At 39.5% G+C, this 25,944-nt stretch overlaps 1 protein-coding gene and 1 long non-coding RNA gene across 2 annotated transcripts in view; one reads left to right on the top strand and one right to left on the bottom strand.

Annotated features, from left to right (window-relative positions):
- Positions 1-25,944, bottom strand: part of KLHL14 (kelch like family member 14) — a 108,656-nt gene that overhangs the window by 51,333 nt on the left and 31,379 nt on the right. Inside the window, exon 2 of the mRNA XM_055559418.1 lies at positions 24,462-24,583. Coding sequence (XP_055415393.1) covers positions 24,462-24,583 — 122 coding nt within the window. The remainder of the gene's footprint in view (positions 1-24,461; positions 24,584-25,944) is intronic.
- LOC129636142 (uncharacterized) lies at positions 303-25,814 on the top strand. The gene is made up of 3 exons (XR_008706684.1): positions 303-424; positions 950-1,575; positions 25,382-25,814. It is a non-coding gene; the product is annotated as an uncharacterized LOC129636142 (long non-coding RNA).

The raw sequence follows: 25,944 nt of genomic DNA, 5'->3' as shown, positions 1-25,944 counted from the left end.
CTGTAAAGCAATTTTTAATTGGATTAAAATTATATTAAAATGAAATTAATTTTTAAATTAAATTAAAAAAATTAAAAAAAAATCCTGCCAGGAGGAAACCTGGGCATTTCTTAGTATAGCTGGCCCCTGAGCAATGCGGAGTGTTAATCCAAGAGTAATTTACAGTTGGCCCTTTGTGCCAAGATTACTCCACACCCAGGAGTTCAACCAAACACCAAGGTGTAGTACTGTAATATTAGTATTTACTACTGAAAAATATCTGAGTATAAGTGTTTCCATGCAGTTTGAACCCACATTGTTCAAAGATCAACTGTAAGTGTGCAGAGTAACACACCCCTTGGGAAGTTTTCAAGAGGCAAAGGGATGCCCCAGGTGTCTGCCAACCCTGATGCCCTGTTACCACAGATCATATGAACCTGCACAGGTAAGAGATCAGAAGCAAGCCATGCATTTAAGGGATAAAAGAGAGGGGGAAAATGGCTTTCAAACTAGATTTATATTGGGGTTAATAATACTCATTATAAGTGATGCATTATTGACATCTACATTCCCTGAGCATCGGTTAGGGCTTGATGTTCACAAAATTTACAATTTTACCTGCTTTTCAATGAGTCGGCTCTTGCCCACCTGATGAGAAGAGCAAACTCATTGGAAAAGACCCTGATGCTGGGAAAGATTGAAGACAGGAGGAGAAGGGAATGACAGAGGATGAGATGGTTGGATGGAATCACTGACTTAGTGGATATGAGTTAGAGGAAATTCTGGGAGATGGTGAAGGACAAGGAAGCCTGGCATGCTGCAGTCCATGGGGTCACAAAGAGTCAGACATGCCTTAGCGACTGAACAATAATTCACTGCAATAAGGGCTCCTCTTCTCCTACCCTGGGACATTTGTTTTAAGTGAATTATTAATCAAACTCCACTTTTTCGCATGACTGGTCTTCCTCAGTTGCCAACCTGCACATCGCTGTGTGAAGATAATGTTAAAACACCTAATGCCCCAGTGGAGACAAGTTTGGGGACACCTTCTCCAGAAGTCTCTTTCTGCCTTCAGATCTCAAAAACAGTGAACCCACTCGCCTGATTCACCCATTTTAAATCTGCAAACACCCATCTGACCTTGAAAACCAGATAGTGTGACTCACACAGGGCCCTCCTGGGAAGGCATTTTCTTTTATCATTTAGTGCCCATCAGAGGCCCCAGCTCAAACCAATGTCATCCCACAGATACGTAGCACCTTTTCTTTATCAGCAATGAGCCTCAAGTCTAATGCAACATGGACAACAAAGACGAAAAAGAGAGAGAAATGTAACTAAAAGGAACTTGGAAAAAGGGAGAGGAGCAGTACAGTAAATGGGTAGACACGCACAGAGCCCGACAAGGATCTACACCATTGAAGACAGTGGTCTCAGTTCTCATCTCAAACACACTTGTGCTTTCTGCCAATGGTGAACCAAACCATGAATTTTCACTTTGTCACATAATGTGTGCAAAGCACAAGACTGTACCATGGAGATTGTCTTCAACATGGCAAAGAGAATCACAGGGAAGACAAGACATCCATCTTCAAAAAGGTAAACAAATCCTCACGGTCATTCTTACTATGGGGGATGGACTTAGGATAACACTGGCTTCAGGCTTGGCCTGTACCTGGTGGGCAGGTTCAGGGGGCATCTTGTCACTGTCTCCTTGTTACCAGCCTCCACTTCAGTTTGTTTACTTGATAGTGGGCCAGTTTGACTCAGAAGAAAATATAATATAGCTCAGGTTGTAAGGAACTCTGGTAAGCCAAACTAGGTATTACAGTTACAAAGAACTGAAAAAATGTATCTGTATTTTCACACTGTCAGTTGAAGAGCTTGGTGTCTACTTAAAGGGGGCTTCATGAATGCTGGGCATCTCTTGACTGCCCTGCAGATCCACTCTCCACGTCTGGGGACCCTCTTGGTTCTTTCGAGTGCTGATGCCCCTGACCACATCTCGGGGCTCCCTTTCCTCTGGCTTCTGACTGGATTTGGTTTCAGAAGACTGAGGGAGGAAGAAGAGAAAGGTCAGGGTATTTCTTCCCCTAGCTTCCTTCTTCTGGGTCAGTGTGGGCTACCTTCCTTGTTGGAACGAAGCTTCTACTGAGGTTGTTTCAACATCGCCCTCTGTCTCTGGTTCTGGAAAGTTCTCCCTCCCTTTGCCTTTCGGCCCTAAGGCTGGTGTTGGTGTCCCACTGTCTTAGCACTGGCAAACAAGGAAAGGGGGTACACTACTCCTTGAGATGCTTTTAGCCCTTGCCTACATGTCTCTAAGTAGCTCTCATAATTAAACATCTTCTGTTTCCTGGTACTCACCAAATATGCCTTAGCTTTAATATGGCACCTGTGAGTTCTCACCTCTGCATTGTTTGCAAACAAGGAATTCATTATTTTCCATTCAAAATGGCTTGAGTGAATGAAAAGCTTCTGACATGTACTTTTCTAAATAATCCAGCTGAAAAAAAAAATACCATGTTAAAAAGAGTTCGAATAATGTCAGTTACAGGTCAGAGAACTCCTAATAAGGTTTCATGGAACATGGCTTAATAGAAAGAGCACTAAACTAAATTAGGTCAGAAGCCACGGGTCTGAGTCACAGATTCATCAATTATTGCATGACCTTGACAAGTAACTTAACCACTCTGAACTTTAGTTTTCTCATATATCAACCAGTGATAATAATGTCTGTCCTGTTTATCACACAGGGTTATTGTGGGGAATCCAATGACTGACCGATGTGAAAATGCTTTCCAATTGTGAGGACTAGATAGGGATATAACTCAGAATGTTTCTGAGGATAAAATTTATCCAATAAAAAAATTTATTCAATAAAGAAACACATAAAGTTCCATTACACTAGAAAGTCCACAATACCTGTCTATTTTTATCCTTAAAATCACAGTGACAAGATAAAAGCACTGTCCAGTTTAAGAGGCAGGTTCTGAAGCTAACTGGTCCCTAATTTGATCCCATCATGAATAACCTTGGACATACTCCTCGCATATAAGTTAAATAAGCAGGGTGACAATATATAGCCTTGACGTACTCCTTTTCCTGTTTGGAACCAGTCTGTTGTTCCATGTCCAGTTCTAACTGTTGCTTCCTGACCTGCATACAGATTTCTCAAGAGGCAGGTCAGGTGGTCTGGTATTTCCATCTCTTTCAGAATTTTCCACAGTTTATTGTGATCCACACAGTCAAAGGCTTTGGCATAGTCAATAAAGCAGAAAGAGATGTTTTTTTGGAACTCTCTTGCTTTTTCAATGATACAGCAGATGTTGGCAGTTTGATCTCTGGTTCTTCTGCCTTTTCTAAAACCAGCTTGAACATTTGAAAGTTCATGGTTCACGTATTGCTGAAGCCTGTCTTAGAGAATTTTGAGCATTACTTTACTAGCGTGTGAGATGAGTGCACATCATGAGAAACGCTGGGCTGGAAGAAGCACAAGCTGGAATCGAGATTGCCGGGAGAAATATCAATAACCTCAGATATGCAGATGATATCACCCTTATGGCAGAGAGTGAAGAAGCACTAAGGAGCCTCTTGATTAAAGTGAAAGAGGACAGTGAAAAGGTTGGCTTAAAGCTCAACATTCAGAAAACTAAGATCATGGCATCCAGTCCCATCACTTCATGACAAATAAATGGGGAAACAGTGGAAACAGTGGCTGACTCTATTCTTTTGGGCTCCAAAATCACTGCAGATGGTGATTGCAGCCATGAAATTAGAAGACGCTTACTCCTTGGAAGGAAAGTTATGACCAACCTAGATAGCATATTCAAAAGCAGAGATATTACTTTGTCAACAAAGGTCCATCTAGTCAAGGCTATGGTTTTTCCAGTGATCATGTGCGGATGTGACAGTTGGACTATAAAGAAAGCTGAGCACAGAAGAATTGATGTTTTGAATTGTGGTGTTGGAAAAGACTCTTGAGAGTCCCTTGGACTGCAAGGAGATCCAACCAGTTCATCCTAAGGGAGATCAGTCCTGGGTGTTGATTGGAAGGACTGATGTTGAAGATGAAACTCCAGTACTCTGGCCACCTGATGTGAAGGGCTGGCTCATTTGAAAAGACCCAGATGCTGGGAAAGATTGAGGGCAGGAGGAGAAGGGGATGAGAGGATGAGATGGTTGGATGGCATCACCGACTCAATGGACATGAGTTTGGGTGGACTCTGGGAGTTGGTGACAGACGGGGAGGCCTGGCGTGCTGTGGTTTGTGGGGTCACAAAGAGTCGGACACAACTGAGTGACTGAACTGAGCTAAACTGAATACTCCTCAACTTGGTTGTATCATCAATAAAATTGGATGATAAGGATCTCAGCCTCACATTGCTACTGCAAGTATTGAATGAGATCATCGTGAGAGCATGGAGCACAGTGTCTCTCACAGAGAATTCCTTCATCTATGTTAGCTTCAGCCACGAGATGGAGAAAGAGTCCCTCAGTAGAGACAGGATGAGACAAGGCACAGAATCCAGCTTCTGAAGTCAAAATTTCATGTCTTGGAATATTATCTCATATATTTATTAACTGTAACTTTGAACAAGTTATTTAGTCTTTCTAAGCTCTAGGTTTACATATATATATATATATATATATATATATGTACACACACACACACACACATATTCAACAGGCTAATTCTATCTGCCTTAAAATGGACCTTGTGAACACCAAATAATAGATATGTAATGTGCTTAACTGGTGGCTCAGACAGTTAAGAATCTGCCCACAAAAAGGAGACTTGGGTTCAATCCCTGGGTCGGGAAGATACCGCTGGAGAAGGGAATGGCTAACCACTCCAGTATTCTTGCCTGGAGAATTCCATGGCTAGAGTAGCCTGTCGGGCCACAGTCCATGGGACTGCAAAGAGCTGGACATGACTGAGTGACTTACACACACAGTGTGCTTAACACAGTGCTGGATACATAATAAAATGCTCAATTAAAACTGTCATTACCATTTTGGTGTTGCTAAACTCAAAGCCCCTCCTTGTCTTTTTAGCTCTTACTTCTTTTGGATGAATAGTCTGCAAAGAGGCTGGTTTACATAATAGGTATTTGCAAGTTCAAAGATAGAACTGAGATAAGCAGAGAAACCTAACTACACGTATTTAAGGGCTGGACATGTCTTTGAAAGGCTGATGTCTTGGCACAAGCAGTATATGACCTCCTGGAGAAGGGAATGGCTACCCACTCCAGTAATGAGCCAGTGTTTAGCCGCTTTTGGTACTTGTCTGCGGCCCTGGAAAATGAGAGTTAATCCCCTGATTCAGGATTTGCCCAGTGTCTGTGGGGTGTACCTGTGAACGAGGCGGGGAAGTGGAGGTAATTAAGAAGGCAAATATAACATCTGCCTCCATGTTGCTGCCTGAGAAAGTGTTTCATTTATTTTCAGAACACAGTCTGTCTTGACATTAAAAATGAAGGTCACAAATATTCCCTTTGGGAGTGTATGGCTTGCGACTTAAGAGTGCGATCTCTGGAGTTTGAACTTTGGCTTTGTTTTTTATTCATGCTGTTGGACAAGTTATTTTACCTGTTTATTCCATGGTTCCTCCTCTATAAAACAGGAGTTCATAGTAGAACTTGCATCATTGGATTGATTGTTGAGAGGATTAAATGAGCTAATACATGTATAAATGTCTTAGGACAATAAATGTTAGTTATGCTTACCAAGATAAGTATTGCTTTATTACAAAGTGGTGTGGTTTGTGAATAAAATAGAAATGTCCTTAGATCAGAGTGCAAGAGCTAGAAAATTATGATTTGCAGGTCATATCCACCCCTCCACCTTTTAATTTTTTTTCCTGTAAACCTAACCTCATTGGAAACCAAGTGAAAAAATTATTTGTTTGGCTCTGCTGGTCTTAGTGCGGCATGCAGGATCTTGGGTCTTTGATGTAGCATGTGGTACCTAGTTTCCTGATCAGGGATTGAACCCAGGACCCCTGCATTGACAGCGTGGGAGGCTTAACCACTGGATGACCAGGAAGTCCCTCTCCACTTATTTTTAGAAATAAAATTTTATTGGAACACAGTTGCAGTTATTCATTTACTTACTGTCTATGGCTGCATTCATGCTACATTGGTAGCTGAATATACCTGTGATGGAGATCTTATGGCTACAGGCCCTGAATATTTACTATCTGGCTTTTGATGGAAAAATTTTGCTGACTCCTGGACAGACAGCTACTACTAACATATTCTTCTCAAAGGGAAAAGTTGGCATAGAAATTATTTATTCTGTGGAAATATGTTTATATTCACGCATTTGCACTCTGTCAAGTGACATATTATGCACTGCGAACAAGCAGCTCGGAAGACCTTGGAAGGTCCGCTTTGTGCCCTCCCTGCCCCCACCAGTTCTGCTTAAGGAAGCAACGTGCATGAGGTGATGCTACTAACCTACTTTCAGCAGAATAAATATCCTGTTATTTTCCAGTAATGTTATGAGTGTTCGCGCTTCCAGCCACAATTAGGGAATTGAACTCTCTCTCATCCTTGACTTTTCTCAGACCATGATAGAATCAGGCATTGGCTATCATTTCTGTAAATAACTGAACTTTATTTGGTAAAAGGAACAAAGTTGTTCTTAAAAAAAGAGATATGTATTTCATGTTTCTGTTCCTTTTAAAAAAAAAAAAAAACAAAAAAGAATCCATCAACATATAATAAACGCTGGAGAGGATGTGGAGAAAAAGGACCACCCTCCACTGTTGGTGGGAATATAAATTGGTGCAGCCACAATGGAGAACAGTATGGAGGTTCTTTAAAAAACTAAACGTATAGTTACTCTATAATCCAGCAATCCCACTCCTGGGCATGTATCCAGAGAAAACTCTAATTCAAAAAGATACATGTACCCCCAGTGTTCATAGCAGCACCGTTTACAGTAGCCAAGACATGGAAGAACCCCAAAAGTTCACTGATAGATGAATGGATAAAGAGGAGGTAGTATATATACACAATGGAATATTGCTTAGCCATAAAAAAGAAGGAAATAATTTCATTTGCAGCAATATGGATGGACCTGGAGAGTATCATTCTAAATGAAGTAAGCCAGTCAAAGACAAATACTATCTGATGTTGCTTATATGTGGAATCTAAACAAATGATCCAAGCGAACTTATTTACAAAACAGAAATAGACTCACAGACATAGCAAATAAACTTATGACTACCAAAGGGGGCAAGGGGAAGGGATAAATCAGGAGTTTCAGATTAGAATATACAGACTACTATATATAAAATAGATTACAACAAGGAAATACTGCATAGCACAGGGTACTATACTCAATACCTTATAATAACCTATAGTGGAAAATAATCTAAAAAAGAATATATATATATATATATATATAACTGAATCACTTTGCTGTCCTCTTGAAACCAACACAGCATTATAAATCAACTATGTTAGTCACTAAGTCGTGTCTGACTCAGAGACCCCATGGACTGTAGCGCGTCAGGCTTCCCTGTCCTTTACTATCTCCTGGAGTTTGCTCAAACTCATGTCCATTGAGTTGGTGATGCTATCCAACCATCTCATCCTCTATAGACACCTTCTCCTCCTGCCCTCAATCTTTCCCAGCATCCGGGTCTTTTCCAATAAGTCAGTTCCTCACATATTTTAATAAAAATTTAAAAAACCGACAAAAACATTTCTCCTAGGGAACAGAAATCATTAACAAATGTTTCATGTTCAAAAGGATGTCGATCTCAGAAAAGGTAATATGGTTAACTCCATGGAAAAAAAGGCAAAATAAAAAGTTTCAGTTAAAAGATAAAATAATAAAACAGAATGTGGAAAATTTTAAAATTTTCCAGAGGTTAAGAAAGGTTATTCCCGCCAGTGAAAGTGCTGGATACTGCCACACTTCTGGCTTCATCTTTTTTTTTTCTGGCTTCATCTTGTACCCACGTTCACTCAAGCTTTTCAGTTCAGAGCTGAAACCAGCTGGAACAAGGCATGGAAGATGAATGCCCAATGCTGAGATTAGCAAGTGAACTGGATGTTAAAGATACATATAAATTATGAGAACTATTGTTGATTACTTTCTGAATTAGATCAAGAAGTCTATTTACATGTATTTGTAACAAACACAATATAGGATATCAAACCTTGCAAATTGACTAATAAGATTGAAAGCAAATAACCATTACAAGTCTCCTTAATTCATCTGCACATGTATCTTTTGGTTATCATGCAGGTGGGGAAAATGATTTGGGTTTTTGACAATAATAAAGACAAAAAATGATGCCTTATCATTTTGTTTTTTAAATGCAAGCTGTAACATGGAAGAAGTAATTTAATCCTAGGAAATTTTATGCACAGACAAGAACAGCTACTGATATTTGGTAAAGTTAATGATTTCGGTAATGAAAAACTTCAAGCAAATTTATGAATGAACAGGAAACAAAGATCTGAGATTTACCAATGCAGCCAGGCTGAGGAATACCTTAGCGTCATTAGTACAAGATAAATCAGACGACCACGCTGACAGAGCAAAATGCACAGCCTTCCCCTCTTTAGGAAACTGTATTTTGACACACAGGCCTTATAATTTTTGCAAGTGAAGGAATTGCAAGACCCCAGGAAGTATAAATCACCTCTTTCTAAAGTAATTTTCACCTAAAAATAACCCAATATGTATCATATTCTTTCTTCAATCTTCAATTAACAACAAAGGGGGCAGTGGAAATCTCAAGAAACAAACATATGTATTTAGGATATTAATATATTCTGCTTGGGCAGAGAATATCCCATTTTATTCTGTATAAAATGCAGAAGTCTAGTCTTGCTTCACCTTTAACTCTTTTTCCAGTTTGCACTCGGTCATTACTACTGTAATAAGGAAGAGAAAAGTGTACAGGCTCTGGAGCTTTATTTGGGTACACATTTTGGCTCTGCCATTTACCATCTGCATGACCTTGAGCAAATGGCTTAATGTCTCTGTACCTCCATTTCTTCTTCTGAAGTAGAAATAATCACAGCGCCTAAAACCATAAAGTGCTGTTGTGAGACTCAAACAAATAATGCAAGTGAAGTGCCTAGAATGTGTGCCTTGCACACAGCAAGTGTTTAACAGTCCTTTGTTTTCGTATGTGCTCTCCTGATATGTATCACTTGTCAACCACAGTGAGCTGAACTGTGTCTCCCCAAAAGATATGCTTAAATTCTAACCTTATTTGGAAATACAGTTTTGGCAGATGTAATCAAGTTAAGATGAGGTCATACCAGATTAGGGTGAACCCTAAAGCCAGTGACAGATGTCTTTATAAGAGAAAGGAGAGGAAGATTTAGACACAGATGTGGAGGAGTGGCATGGGGGAGAAGTCCAGGGAAAGACCGAGCACAGACAGAAGTGATGAAGCTGCGAACCAAAGAATACCAAGGACTGCCAGGAGCCACCAGAAACTGAGAAAATGCAAGGAAGCATTTCCCCCTAGCATGTCTTGACACTTAGATTTTGGACTTCTCATCTCCAGACCTGTGAGAGAATAAGTGTTTATTATTTTAAGCCATCCAGTTTTGGGTTCTTTGTTACGGCGGCCCCAGGAAATGAATGCAGCAGGTAACCTCTATGAAAAAGTAGGGACTCGTAGGAGAGAATGAGGTGAAGTCACGGCACCTAGAAGAGAACCCACAGGTGGCTCACTGGGTGTCCTTTGAATTGAGTTATTTCATGGAGTCACCTCTCTTTAACCTTGCTTAGAGGGGAACAGCTTTGGGCCGGTAGAGCTGGGGTGGCAGACAGCTCTCCTAAGTGACGGTGACCACATCATACAACTTTATCTAGAGTTGTGCTGTTGATACAGAAGCCATTCGTCACAAAGGGCTATCTAAATTTAAATTCATCAAAATGAAATAAAATGAGAAATTCAGTTTCTCAGTTGTATCAGCCACGGTTAACATGCTCCATAGCCACACAGGGCTCCTGGCTGCCATATTGGATTGTGCAGTTACTGAACATTTCCATCACTGCATAAACTTGCATTACCCAGCACTGGATGACATGGGCACTATAATAGGATTTATTTAGGAGGCAAATACAACAAGCAGACAGGTTGTGTAGAAAAAAGAAAGTGTCATACTCTTGTAATAGAGGTAGGCAACCCCATCATTTATGAAGGACAAAAGGAGAAGTGAAGATTGTAGAACTGATACCCGGACAACTGCTCACAGGATCTCTCTCTTGTTGAATGGTGTATTGTTTTCTTCTTAAAGTCACCTACATCCCTGATTTTCTGTAATGTGGACAAAGGATATTTTATTCAATTTTTGTAGACTGAAAATTAGTACCATACAAAACTAGCCTATATCCAATGCCAAACATCACTATAGAAGAGTATGGCTTACTTTACCTGCATCTGGTTGAGATACACCTCACACAGAATTGGTTAATTTTTTGGTCCCTCGACACTGTGAAGGAGGTAAATGCTACAAAGGGACAAATGAGATCAAGAAATACGTGAGCTACACAATCTCTCTCCTCCTCTTCTGATCTAATCATACAGATGAATAAATTGCTATAAAAATACCAAAAATAAAACTAAAAACAATGACTGAATCATTTTTTTTAAATCTCATGTATTCCGTGTTCAAGTAGCAAGAAATTTAATTCCAGTCCAACCAGTCTCCTGTGATTTTTTTTTCCCTTTCATCTAAGATATTTTTAATGCTCAGAGGTGTTATAATAGAAAAGCATGTATTTTTGCCTGGTTTATACCCATCATCCTTACCATTACAACAAGACAAAAGCATTAAAGTAAAATTAATCATGTCAAAAGATTTTAGCAAAAACAAGTGAGACCATGCATAAAGCATCGCTTTGTCTAGTGTGAAGTCACGCTCTGATTAAAAACATATAATGAAAGTGAAAGTGATACATCATTGCCTTAGCAGTAGGATTTTCTGAAAGTGCTTTGCAGTTCTCAACATAAAAATGTGGCAAGATTTTTGTCTTTGAAACTCACAATGATTATTGTTCTAGCTAAATAACTGGAATTCAATCTTAAAATCTTTTCTTTAAAGAAATTAAGACTTAATGACCAAAATACGGCCTGTCAGTAGGATTAATAGTTAGTACACACTGAAAGGAGTAGTAGTTTGCCTTGACATCCAGACACAGAGATCAGAAAGTATCTGCTCAATATTCCTGTTTTACAAAGCCATCTTTAATGCCAGCTAATATGGTCAGGCCTTTAAGATATCGTCTGTGAAGCACAACTGTTTGCTTCATCAAAAGCAATCTCACTAATAAGTATTAAAGCATGGTCACAGAGTGATCATTCCCCTGTAATGGAGTCGTTTTCTGTACGCCACACAAAGCCAAAAATTCTAACTGACCAGATATTCACAAAATATAGATTTAGCTCCTTGATGCCACCAGGGTTATGTTGTGAGTGTGCTTATTTGCCCTTTCCTTAGTTACTTGTTTATTCTGACAGAGTTACTTGCATATAATAACACTCCCCCCAGCTTTCTTTTCATTGTTTTGCTGTAAGTTTAAAAGTCATTTCAATTCCTTTTTATCATCTCTATTGATGATAAAAACCATTCTGTCCTATGGGAATTATGTGTATCTCTATGATTTATATTTATATCTGTTTTGTATAAACTATATAGATGTATACTAGGTGGCATATAATAAACAGAAAAAATAGTAAAAATTACATAAACTCAGACATACTTAAACTGTTTGTGGGAAGTCAAAATTAGAAAAATTCCCTTTCAAATGCCTTATACTAATATTTGGAGTATACTTTAAATTTTTTCCTTTAATATACAGGTTTGTAATCTTCTATGAATAAAGATCTGTCCCAACAATAAAAGTCACACTGATGCAGGAAGAGATAGAAAGATGCATGGAGCAGCTGTGACTTCTGACAGATAACTGCTCATAAGAGAAATGAGAATACTTTGATTGAAGAAGACGGAACCAAATATTTGTTGAACATAAGGATGCACTGTTGTAACCATTCAGGCTATTAAACAAGTTTTTGGTTATTCTTTATTTGAGAGCTTGGGAGAATTTCGCTTCTCCACCTACTTTGAAGTAAGGCATGGCCAGGTGATTTGTTTTTGCCAATAAAATGTGTTAACTCTTAAAGAGTCAGTGTGACTTAAAAAGCTTAAGGAGTCAGTATGAAATTTTTCTCTCCCTTGCCTTGGCAACCATAATAAGCCAAATAGTAGTAGAATTTCCGTCAACATGAGTACCAGAATGAGAAGAAATGGAACAGAGACCTTGGTAACTTATCACAGACATGTGATATGGAAAGAAATAAATCTTTACTTATAGAAGCCACTAGGATTTAGGGATCGTTGTTACTGTCTAACCTAGCCTAGCCTCTAAAAGATACAGGCATTGGTACTAAGAGGACGCAGGAGCTGATGACAAGGAAACTGACCCTGGAAGGTGGAAAGATGGAAATGCATGTTATGATATGGAAAACCACTTTGTGGGCACTCAAAGCCAGTGCTCTGGGACAACCCAGAGGGATGGGGTGGGGAGAGAGATGGGTGGGGTTCAGGATGCAGGGGCACAAGCGCACCTGTGGCTGATTCATGTCGATGCACGGCACAAACCACCACAATATTGTACAGCAATTATCCTCCGGTTAAAATAAATTAATTTTAAAAATTTTAATAAAATATAACATATCAAAAAAATTGTTGTTTGCTTTCACTTGGGTGGCTCATGTGTTACTTAATAAAGATCCACCTCCAAGAGAAGAGGTTAGAAAACAGATATGAGAGATATCAAAAATGTTGATAGTGTGTATTGGTTGCTGTTGGTTGCACTTGGCTAGATCTACAAAGAAGAGATGATCTCACAAAAAAAGTCTGCATATTTATAAGTAGGATTGAAAGAAATAGTCTCGAAAAACAGGCGTGTGCAACGTTAGAAGAAGCAATGCTTTCCAGACCCATCTGGGAAAAGGTGAAATTGGAAAGAATTTTGAGCAAAAGACATAAATTCAAACTCAGCTTCTGTCTATCAGTAGAGGAATGGATAAGGAAGATGTGGTACATATATACAACAGAGTACCACTCAGCCATGAAAAAAAAGAGAACAAAATAATGCCATTTGCAGCAACTGGATGGATCTAGAGATTGCCATACTGAGACACGTAAGCAGACAGAAAAAAACAAATATCATATGATATCATTTATATGTGGAATCTAAAAAAAAGGTACAAATGAACTTATCTACAAAATATAAATAGAGTTACAGATATAGAAAACAAATTTGTGGTAAGGGGAGGAGGTAAAAACTGAGAGATTAACATATACACAGTACTATAGATAAAATAGCTAACTAAAAAGAACCTACAGGGAACTCTGTAATGGCCTCCATGGGAAAAGAATCTAAAAAAGAGTAGATATAGGTATATGTATAACTGACATGCTTTACTGTACCCCAACTATACTACAATAAAAATTTTTAAAAAGCCCAGTTACTGACAAAAAAAATTAAAAGTATGGCTTTAGAGTTTAGGGTTTCTGAGCCCAAACCACCCATTTTCTTTGCTTGGCCTTGCAATAAACCTTCCTCTGCTCCAAACTGAAAAAAAAAAAAAAAAAAAAGTGTGGCTTTCACTATAATTTTACTACTTTAGAGTATCTTAGAAGAAAGTTTCAATGAAGGGTAAGACATCCAGTAGACTCTTCTAACTCAGGGAAAAGAGTAAAAAGGGAACTTCCCCAGTAAAGCCAGGTAGATATCCAAACATATAGAGTATTAGGAAGAGAAAAGAAAGAGAGAGATGAGAGAGAGAAATGGGGATAAGGAAAAAAAGGAAAAAGCAATATAAGAAGTATATCAGAAAAGTGCATATGGTCATTGGCCACGGAGCAGATGGAAATATAAGAAGAAGACAGCCAAGTTTATTTAGAGGATGAATTACCCAAAGACTCACCAGTTTGGACTACAAGAGGCTGTGACCATTAGTGACTTAAAATAATCATCATCTGCTACATATCTTAGACATGAAATATACTTAGAAAACTCTTCCACTCTTAGGAAGTGCAGAACCCTCAGGTTGACTTCAGATAAGGAAGAACCTCCCATAAGGTGGAGCCATGGCCACAGAGAGCAAAGGACGGTGAGCAGAATTAGGGAGGACTCTCATCAAGAACATACATTTGGATAGTCAACTTTCCAAATGCCTATTTGGTGGGCTTGCTAAAGTGCTATGCTCTTTCTAAATTAAAGAGTTTGTTGTGCTCAACTTGTGCCTAATCCATCACTGTGCATTATGTGCGAGGGAGCCAGAAAATTTGTCTCTTTATTTGGTTTCCAGATCAAGTGAAAGTGTGAAAGTGTTAGTCGCTCAGTCGGGTCCGACTCTTTGTGACTCCATGGACTATAAGCCGCCAGGCTCCTCGGTTCATGGGATTCTCCAGACAAGAATACTGGCATGGGTTTCCATTCCCTTCTCCAGGGAATCTTTCTGACCCAGGGATCGAACCCAGGTCTCCTGCTTTGCAGGTGGATTCTTTACCATCTGAGCCACCAGGGAAGATCAAGAGGTGTCTCAAATAAACCCTGTGACTGAGCTGAAATGACAAATGTCATTTTTAATTGCCAGTGCAAGATGCTTGCAGCTCATTCTTGGCCCTGCTTCACTGATGGTTGTTACATGTTAAGATGGAGCCCTGTAAGCCTGGATCCCTGAATGACGCCCTCTGCCAACATGTGCTGGCATGTAGCATGAGTGAGAAATAACTTTTTTGCTGCTTTAAGATTTTAGGGTTGTTTGTTACCACAGCATAATCTAGCCTGTCCTGATTGACACACAGATCTTCAGGCTAGAAATAGAAATTTCATTGTGAATCAAAAGTGTGTCTTCTTCAAATGGCCAATAGATATATGAAAAGATGTTCAAAAACCACTAATTATCAGAGAAATGCAAATCAAAACTACATCACACTGCTCTGAATGGCCATGATTAAAACGTCTACAAAGAATAAATGCTGGGGAGAACATGAAGAAAAGAGAAATTTCCTACACTGCGGGTGAGAATTTGGTAGCTGCAGCCACTTTGGAAAACAGCATGGAGGCTCCTAAAAACTAAAAGTAGAGTTTCCATATGATTCAGCAATCCCACTCTGAACATATATCCAGAAAAACTATAATTAAAAAAGACATGTGCACCTCTATGTTCATAGCAGTACTATTTACAATACCCAAGACATGGAATCAACCTAAATGTCCAACAGATGAATGAATAAAGATGTGGTATATATACAAGGGAATATTACTTAGCCATGAAAAGGAATGAAATAATGTCATTTGTAGCAATATGGATGGACCTAGAAATTATACTAAGCGAAGTAAGTCAGAAAGAGAAAGCAAATACCATATGATATCATTTATATGTGGAGTCTAAAATATGACACAAATTAACAGATCTACCAAACAGAAATCAGACTCAACAAAAGTAGAGAAAGTAGAGAACTGACTTGTGGTTGCTAAGGAGGAGGAGAGTGGTGGGTTGGGGGCGGGGTGGGGGGGGATTATGAGTTTGCAGTTAGCAGATGCAAACTATTATAAATAGGATGGCCGAAAAACAAAGCCCTAGTGTATAGCCCAGGGAACTATATTCAATATCCCATAATAAACCATAATGGAAAATGATCTACATGTATATTATATATACAATATAACAAAGGTATTTTGCTATACAGCAGAAATTAACATTGTAAATCAACTATATTTCAAAAAAATTAAGAAAGATATGTAATTAGATTAAAAAATAAAAGAAAATGTATAACTGTTACAAAAAGAAAAAAAATCATGTCTTCTTTCTCAAATCTTGGATAATAAGAGCAGAAGATTCACTTCTGTCTAGTTGTAAAACAATGCAAAGTGGAGTCAAATAGAATAAAAATGTATCTGGGGACAACTATATTCCAGATACTGAGCCCAGAGCTTATTATATTATTTTTATTTAACTCTCACAATAAATCTAAGGAGTGAGTATAATTATTTCTACATTGTGGGTGACAAGGATCAGAGAGGAAGCAGGGGGTGCATTTCAATTTAGATCTGTCTGTCCTGAAAGATGTGGCTCTGCATGTGTGCGCTTGTGTGTGTGTGTGTGTGTGTGTGTGTGTGTGTGGTTTCATTTTTGATACTGCTACCAAGACAGATTTAAGCTGTCAAGAAATCTTCATAGAATTATGGCTTGTCAGTAACCTTACATGTTAATTTCGTCACTTGCACCTCCTAATTTGCAGATTAATCCACAAACCAAGATTATATTCTCGACCTCTAGGAGTATGGGATTCATTCAATTAACCTGCAACAGTTCTACTCTCTGAACATGGAACTAATCCCAGGGCCTCGGATCCATTTAGACTGTCATGGGTACGATGGGTCAGCACAGATTAAATCCCATTCGTCTGCTTGGAGTCTTGACTAATAGCACCTGTTGGTGAGATAGATCGGTGTGGGCCTGAGGCAGCCCCGTCTGATGAAAACCCAGACCAGTATTCTGTTCCTCATCCTACCACTAAATCATCGTGTGACTCTGGGTGCAACACCTGTGCTCCGTCAGTCATTTAAAGTGAAAGCCAACGTCGTGAACATGCTGTAGAAAGTGCCTACAGGATCTGGTTTCTGCTAATCTCTTTAGCCCCATGACATGTGTTTCTTTCCCTCACTCTTTGAGTTTAGCCAAGCACCTTCTTTCTTCAAGGTCTTAAGTGTTTTAGTGGCTAACTTGTGTCTGACTTTTTGTGACTCCATGGACTGTACCCTGCCAGACTCCTCTGTCTCTGGGATTTTCTTAACTAACCTGGGGGAATTGTCTCTCACATCTTTACCTGGGCAGCTGACTACCAAATTCTCACCAACAGTGTAGGAAATTTCTCTTTTCTTCATGTTCTCCCCAGTGTTTATTCTTTGTAGACATTTTAATCATGGCCATTCTGACCAGTGTCGGAGAAGGAAATGGCACCCCACTCCAGTACTCTTGCCTGGAAAATCCCATGGATGGAGGAGTCTGGTAGGCTGCAGTCCATGGAGTCGCGAAGAGTCGGACATGACTGAGCGACTTCACTTCACTTTCTGACCAGTGTGATGTAGTTTTGATTTGCATTTCTCTGATAATTAGTGGTTTTTGAACATCTTTTCATATGTCTATTGGCCATTTGAAGAAGACACACGTTTGATTCAGCATGAAATTTCTTCTGTTCTCAGCTCACGTGTCACCTTCTTTGGTGATATCATTCATGACTCCTACACTAGATCTGATCTCTCCATTCCATGATCTTATATATTTTATACCCTTCCTTTGGAGCACCATCACATTTGGTTATTATATACTGCTATCTGAGATTATTTATCTAGTTTACTTTTTGTTTTATATTGGAGTATAGCCGGCTGACAATGTTGTGACAGTTTCAGGTGAATAGCAAAATGGCTCAGCCATACATATACATGTATCCATTCTCCTCCAAACCCCCCTCCCATCCAGGCTGCCACATAACACTGAGCAGAGTTCCCTGTGCTACACAGTAGGTCCATGTTGGTTATCCATTTTAAATATAGCAGTGTGTACCTGTCGATCTCCAGCACCCAAATGGGATTATTTATTAATGCTAATTCCTCCAGTAAACTCTAGGTTTGGTGAAGACATGATGCTATTTGCTTTGACTCAGCCCTGTTTTTTCTGCATCTAGAGCAATGCCTGCTACACAGAAGGTATCAACTATATTTGCTGAATGAATGAAATTAATGTGCAAAATGAGAGGGTTGAGTGAGAAGATCATTTAATTTTTCAGGGCTCACATTCAGTGGTTTGCTAGACTTTGTCTGCAATTTGCCTGGGATTGACACAGAGCAAATCTGAGCAGCCTGTATCACTCATACCTCCTTCACGCCAGATTCAGTAGCAAATACCGCAGCTGGTGTGTAAAGATGGCATCATCGGAATTATTGGTACCCATTCTGTCCTCTGGAGAAAAAGCAATTGCTATATTCAAGGGAGGTATATATAAACCAGAAATAAAGCCAACTGGTTTTTCTAGGCACCCAACTTACTTGAAATACAGTATTTGGAGTGACCACAACACATATTTTTTTAAAAAAATCTATGAAAAATCCACTAATGCACTGGTGCATGAATACACAGTAGCAAATAATTCAAGATATATAGCAATGTGCAGCCATGGATCCCAAATTAGAATTGAGCTCATTGAAGATAAAATTAGATGCTAACATATTTTAAAAGTCCAAACAGAACCCTTTCTCCTTTTTCTTTGTCCAAAGTCCTAGAAACCGTTATTCAATGAACTGAAATTCAAAATTCCAAGCTAATAGAGAACAACTGCCATGCTACTTTTTTAAAGTAGCACTTTAAATTACTGTGTTTCGATCACTGTGTTTTCACTAACAACAAAAACAAAAATGAGAGGCGTATCTCTCCTCTCGGTTCTTATTCTTGAGCCTATCTTAGCAATTCTTTGAAATGGTTCTGTATAATATGGTTCTTGGTTAACTCTCCAGTCCCACCACATAATTCCTCGACCTCAGGCTCTCCTATAGATACACAAATTCATTTCAGTTTCTAGAAGGTACCAACTCTCTCTTGCTGTTTGGCATTCCCAGTATGAGGCCCTCTTATTAAAATACTTTATCATTCATCTCTTGTTAAAAATATTTGTTTATTCATTTATTTATTCGGTCTTAGTGCAGTACTGGGGGGTCTTTAGTCATAGCATGCAGGATCTTTTTAGTTGCCACATATGGGGTCTAGTTCCCTGACCTGGGATTGAACCTGAGCCCTCTGCATTGGGAGCTCTGAGTCTTAGCCACTGGACCACCAGGGAAGTCCTGATCATCCACCTCTTTGCATCAATAATTCCTATGCATTTTTCTCAGTTTTACAGAAGGTCACTTTTACGGAAGCCTTCCTAACCTCCCATGTTTAGATGAAGGGTACTTTCTGGGCTCCCATGTAAGCCCAGCTTCTCCTGTTTATTCCTCAGCACAATCTTGCTTTCATTGCCTCCTTGGGTTCTTGAGAGGAGATTTGATCACCTTCTACCTTACCACCTAGCACAGAGTGGGTATTCAATAATTGCTTGCTTCATAAAGGAATAAGGTCTGTAGTTAAGTTTAAATGCTTCCCAGGCATTTAGAGTAGTTCTGGAAGTACCTAGTTCTTTTCTGAGGTTCTCTTGCAATGCAAAACACACTATCCACAGACTCTACCTACCTGTCTAGAAATTAAGCTAAACAAGTTGTGGGTTTTGGTTATGGGTAATAAAGATAACACGAATAAAGGAAACATAAAGGTATAGAACCCTCAATTAATTTTACTTTTTATTTCTTTCAAAGCAAATCATCATAAGAAGTGATTGTTTTCCACTAACTTGCCATCTCCACCTCTCCAATATATCCTCAAAGAACAGAAATGAACTGAAATCAAGAAACAGAAGCCCAAGAAAGGAGTCCAATTAAACTGTCAATGTGCAGGTTTATTATTCCCTGAATAACCAGCAATTAAACCATTCCCCGCTGCTCAAATATTGGCTAAATATCAAATCTACATTTATCTTTTGGAATTGAAGTTCAATGTCTGATGCAAGATGTGTTTTCTCAGTATTCTTTCTTCAACATTTATGGAAAATATGTTTTTAAAAAAAAAAATCAAGCATCCACCAGCCTCTCATCTCTGCGACTCTCCTAAAAGAAATTGATGAAACCCAGCCCCCAAACTATTCCTGCATGGTAGGATCAAGTTCAAGGTCCTCCACAAACCATACAGGAAGCCCAAGAAACCTTGTACAATGGTTCCCTTTATTTTCTATGACTGAAAAAATACAAATTCCCAAATCCTTGCACTTCCAAGTAGAGGGCAGAGTTGTAAATTGAGAGGAAGAGGAACAAAGGCGGTTCTCCGCCTGCTAACAGAGGCATCTGAAAGTGGCCAAAAGGAGGAACACACCTTTCTAACTCAGCTTTTCTAATTTTCCTTCTAACCTTACGGAAGGGAAATCATTATTGGCACGTGGAGAGGGAAATCTATATTTTGAAATCCCTTTTCCTGGAATTGCTCAAGAAAAACAATAAGAAGCCCCAAATAAGTAGAATCTCTTATCTAGAATGTCAGCAAAACAAGGTCAATTTCAGGGAAACACTTTACCCACCAGTAAAGACAATGGTCAGTGGGGAACCCAAAGAATTGACAGCCCCTCAGTACCATCTCGTGAGATGGAAGGCAAGCTGCTTCCACACGAGGACTTCGTGAAAACTTTGATATGTCAGTCATACCTTACAGCAGTTCACAGCAGCCGCAGGGACCATTTTCCTTGATCTTTACAGGAAGGATTTAAGGCCTGCAAAGTGCAAGAGGCATGCTTTTTGCATTGGCCATTTTAGTATTCATGTCTCCTGTACCGCTTCCTAATAAGTTAAGAATGAAACGGGAGACTGCGTGCAGGAGTGAGAAATGCAAGAAAAGCAGTACTGTAAAATAAAAATGAACAAAAGTGCATTTCAACTTCCCTTTCATTATTAACAGTCAAGAGAAACAACAATGCCAATTTTCTTGTTAATACTTAACATTTCACACTTACAAAAGGACTTAACCTTCATTTTTTACAGGGTATTTCTTAGAATGTTGCTGATAGAGGCTGGGGAGCTCTGTTACAATTCGTAATGTTAATTTTATAATGTTATATAAGTGATTTTTTTCCCAAAGAGAAAGATAAAAATGAAGGCTGTGTTAGCATGTTACCAAAACAATTTTTTTTTAGAAAGATAAAAATGAAGGCTGTGTTAGCATGTTACCAAAACAATCTTTTCAGAGAGAGTAAGTGTTCCCTTTGCTGTTTGGGTAGACCAAGCCACTGGTTAGCTAGACTGTTGAATTTTGTTTTCTTTATGTTAGGTAGAACCACCTTTTCACTTCTACTGACCTCCACCATATACAATTTATTGTTATTTGTGGACCCCTTCAGATAGTGTTTCTAAAACATAAATAACATAACAGAATAAGAGGTAAAGAAAGTTGTGACTGACTTTCCTCTTAATTCTTCTTTTTCTTCTTATTATACATGTGTAAGGGGTATGACTCCCATAAGTAGGCATCTGTGCACCCACCTGGGGATGACATCCTTCTAAAAGAAAGCATGCTTGTGAGACAGGCTAAAAATGCTCAAGTCAAGTGGGCAAAGGATTCTACGATTCACAGGCTCTAGGTAATCTCAGATTTTAGGTTTCCGCTGGTTAATTTGTTAGTTCTTATGAAGACAGTCATTCAATACATAAGCAGACTCCACACCAGGAACTGTCTGCAAGCATTAATTGGCATCTTCAACTCCCTGTCAACTGTCTTAGCAGTTCTTTGGGGTCAAAATAAATGACCATGAGCAGTTCTGCAATCCCTAATATTTCATTAGATTTGGATACCTTCTTATCCACTAAGAAACACTTTTTCACTTATTATTGGGGACTTCCCTGGTGGCTCAGCAGTAAAGAATCTGCCTGCAATGCAGGAAATGCAGGTTCAATCCCTGGATCAGGAAGATCCCGTGGAGGAGGAAATGGCAACCCACTCTAGTATTCTTACCTGGAGAAGTCCATGAAATGAGAGCCTGGAGGGCTACAGTCCCATGGGGTTAGATGGCCCAACAGTGTGGAAATTGATCAGTTAACTGACGTATTTATTCAATTTAGCCAAATAAGATGCCTTAATTAAAAAATACAAACCAGCAGCAGAAATTATCCAAATAGACTGTCTATATTTCTTCCATAAACCTGAAAAATATGCTTTCACATGGGACCATGTAGTCACAGCCCAGAAGGTAATAAACTTGATTTCTTAAAGTGCAAGCCCAGTGAAATGGAGAGTATCAGTAGAGTAGACATTTATTTTAGAGTTATGAGCCTTCCTAAGTATAGGAAAAAAGATCCAAGAGTTTTGAACATGTTTCTATCAGAGCTTTTCTATACATTAATGTCTTTATTTCCTTCCAATTTCAAATCTGATGAAGTCAACAGAACCCATTTGTCTTTACTTCTTAGTCTGAAGACATCTACATTCAATGCATGAAAACTAGAGAAAATGGTCTCCCTACTCCAGAATGGTGGATTTAGTACTGCATCTGTTACAGTGTAATTTGTCTCCCCTCTGCTTGGAGAGCTTGAGTTGACTGATACCTCGAAAATACAAAGGTACATACAGTCCTTGTGCCAATATTGGTGGTACTGTTATAACAATAGCAATAACATTTGCAATTTTTTGAGTTCCTGCTGTGTGCTTGATGGTTTATCAACACAATTTTATTTTAAAAATACTGAAAGGATGTTGACAGAATGATAAGCCATGATTCAAGACATTTACATGACTTGCTCAAGGTCACAGACATGGGTTCAAACCTAGGTCTGACCAACTCAAGTTCATGCTTTCTTACTGCACTTCACTAAGTAAAGAGTTAATCAGGCAATAAGAGGAACTGAAGTAGGGTGACCCTATGTTCTGGTCCTACCTGTTGTCCCAGAAGAATTAACAGATCCCCATTTCAGACTCTAAGCTTCTTAGGTTGAACAATAAATTGGATGAGCACTCTCTTTCTGAACAAGGCTTGAAAGGAACATAAGACTTTTCATGAGTTGTTCATAATGTTTTAATTAATCTTTTTGCCTTTAATGAGGCCTTCAAACCACTATATAATTGGACCCTGCCTGATGTACCTGGGAAAAGAGATGTATTTGTGAGTGAATATCATTTATTGTTTGGGTCTAATATCTCTCTGTCCCCTGGCCTCTGTTTCTGTCCTCTTTCATCAAGAATCTCTTGTCCTTCCTCTTCCCTCTCACCTCCTCTGGGTATCCACATCTCATTCTGTGTTGACCTCCTCTATTGATCAAGTATCAGAAAATTGATCCTTTGGTTTTACTTTAGCTTGAGTTTCTGATGCATCTTGAAAAACACAGCTTGGGCACTCATTGTGGTTGTTCAAGTCATGTCCAATTCTTTGCGACCCCATGAACTGCAGCACGCCAGGCTTCCCTGTCCTTCACTATCTCCCAAGTCTGCTCAAACTCATGTCCATTGAGTTGATAATGCCATTCAACCATCCCCGGTCACCCCCTTCTCCTGCCCTCAATCTTTCCCAGCATCAGGGTCACTCATTCAGATGTTTCAACTACTATGAACAGTATTTTGTCAAAAAGAGAATGAATATCATTTGAGGGTATCTCTAACTTACTTTTGTTTTTTCCTTCCTAATCTGGCAGCTACCCTCCACTACTTCGTTACTACAGCCAGAGTGTGTAGGTGTCCAGGGAGCCTTCCCACTGCAGTTTCTGGACAATGCTACTACAGGTCTGCAGGTTTGCTGGAGTAAGCCAGCTGCGAAATGTATTATTCCAAGCACCACCTCATATGCCTCTACTCATCTCTTGCATTTGTGAGCAAACTGTTGTCCTCTTTCTATTATTTTAAAGGGCTTTCTGTAAGAGAAGGGGAAATGACTTTTTAAAAAATCTGCTAAAACATATAACTGCTTCAAAAGACACATGCAACAAGGAAATCTAACTTTCACTTTGGCGGGTTTTAAATGTATGGCTTTGATTTATGGATCAAAATTGCTCATTTATTATTTTATCTATACAGCTCTGGGCAATTTTGACAGTTAAAATTTAGTTTTATTGACCAGTGCAGCCACTGTGCCCACGAGGGGACTGGTGCACACAGCCTGCTGCACTCAAGAAACGATGATTTTTGATTCCATGACCGAGTCAGATTGGGAATCATAACCGATGTAACAATAAGTTCCAAATCTCAGTGCCCAAGGCAAGAGGTTTGCTGTAAAACACAATCACCCTTTAAGGAAGGGAGGAGAAAAATCTTGGGTGGAAGTCTGCAAGCACAATTTAATGCAGTCGGGCTAGGACTGGGGTATCTCTGTCCATTTGAACAGTGGACATGGGAGCAGTGGAGCATGGGAAGGGGGTGGTTTTCTAAAGACTGGAGACCACAGCCTAAAGGTTAACGAGCAAAGACACCTCTAAAGCAAACCGAATGTTAATTACAGAGACAATGAACTCAGTAACCATTTGGACCTGAGGAAATTTACTAGCTGACTGCTGTTCAGCAAGCTTTCCCTTTTCAAAGAGCAAAAACATAACTGAAGAATTTCTCTTGAAAGAAACACAAGCAGACACACCAACTTGGTGCAGTGATTTTAGGCCAGTTTTTCGTTTAAGCGTCTTCCCACTACCCAAGTGGCCACCTCTGCAATGTCAATTTAATCTTTCACTCTAGACCTCTCGTAATACATTCACAGACTTCCAAAGGGTAACAAATCAATAAAATGTCTAATTTGATTAACCATGTTTTCGAATTCATGGAGATAGCTCTATGTTGAAATAAATAGGTGGGTAAATAAAGAAAGAAAGGCACTCACTTGTGAGGATTTTCCAGGTCTTCTTTTCATCATCGTAGTACTGAACCAGATTGCTGGGGAGCCGGTCCGGCCCAGGAGGCAATCCACCAACCAATAACAGCATTTTCTTGTTAGAGCGAATTCTTCACCCAAAACAAAAGAGGAGATGAATAACCACATTATTGTAGAGCCTTTTTAGTGGCAACAAAATCATAACCATCAAAAGAATGTTCCCTGCTTGCAGATTTCCATTTCATTTTTTTCCTGTTTCTTTTCCCATTCATTCTCAACAAAAAAATTTTTTTTTGAACCAAGCAAAGAAATGATCAGAAGCACGGCATATCCCCATACTCAAGGAATAATAAGCTCCTTTTATGCAATTTGTTAGAGGTTCATTCTAGAACGACCTTTTTCTTATATTATCCCTTTAAATCATCACTCTTTACAGCTGAGTACACATGAAATGCTCTGGAGTTGTACTAAGGTTAAGCATTAAAGTTGCATGTCAAAAATCGTATTAGTCAAAATCATTATTATAAACCATTCTCCACTCAAAGAACCTTGAAAAAATTAAGGTTATGCAGAGAGTTTGTGAGCCAACTCTTTAATCACCCGGCGAACTTCAAATACCAGTTTGGTACAATTAATAGCACAGGGGCTAACTGGGGTGGGTTCACCAGCGCCAACAGGACTTTTTGTTTAATTTAGCTGAGACTTCTGCCTTCATGCTCTTCCCAGCTCCTCCTCCCCCTTCCCCCATCCCTGGGCACCACTGGCAACACAGCAGCACCAATTGGTAAAAATGAGACTGTGAGGTTGTTCTGAGCCTCCCCAGAGCGGAGCCCTGCCAATGCTTGCCACTGATCCAGCGGCATGAACTTGCTCAACTGTGCAAAGTCACTCTAATTCCCTCCCTCTGTTTTTCTACCTTCTCCCCCCAGGGGGCAACCACTGAAAGGAGTGACTACCCACCCATCAAGAGCTGGCAATTCGCTGCTATTAACCGTGACTGTGATTCCCAGGCTGCCTGGCAGTTCCTGAGAACAGGCCTGCAACATCTCATATGCAGTAAAAGCTATAAGATGCACCCTGCCCTGCACACTTGACCTGATGGATGTACGATCCTGGGAACAGTAATGGATTGAGCTCACTTGCGATTGGAGGGAGAAGGGGAGGCCCAGACCCCCACAAGGGCCCTGCTGATTTAACGGTCGCTTTACATATAATTGAACTTCTCATTTACCTGAAAGGCTGAAGGTGGTGGTGGAAGAAATGCAACAACCATGATGGAGGGAGTAAGTCAATAAATGTAAACGGGTTCCTCTTAAATATGATCACCACCCACTGTGTGGCTCCGATTCTATGCGTACATGTTCATCACGGTTGTTCTGATTCAAGGATGCTTGGCGAAGTATGCCCTTGTGGAGAAGTGCTGTTTGTTGGTTAAGAACCTAACATTCAGAGAGTTAACTTAATACAGTTAATGACATTTCCATGGGAAGGA

This window comes from Bubalus kerabau, chromosome 21 (genome assembly GCF_029407905.1).
Source record: "Bubalus kerabau isolate K-KA32 ecotype Philippines breed swamp buffalo chromosome 21, PCC_UOA_SB_1v2, whole genome shotgun sequence".
NCBI classification, from domain to species: Eukaryota; Metazoa; Chordata; class Mammalia; order Artiodactyla; family Bovidae; genus Bubalus; species Bubalus kerabau.
This window is presented reverse-complemented; position numbering and strand designations above follow the sequence as displayed.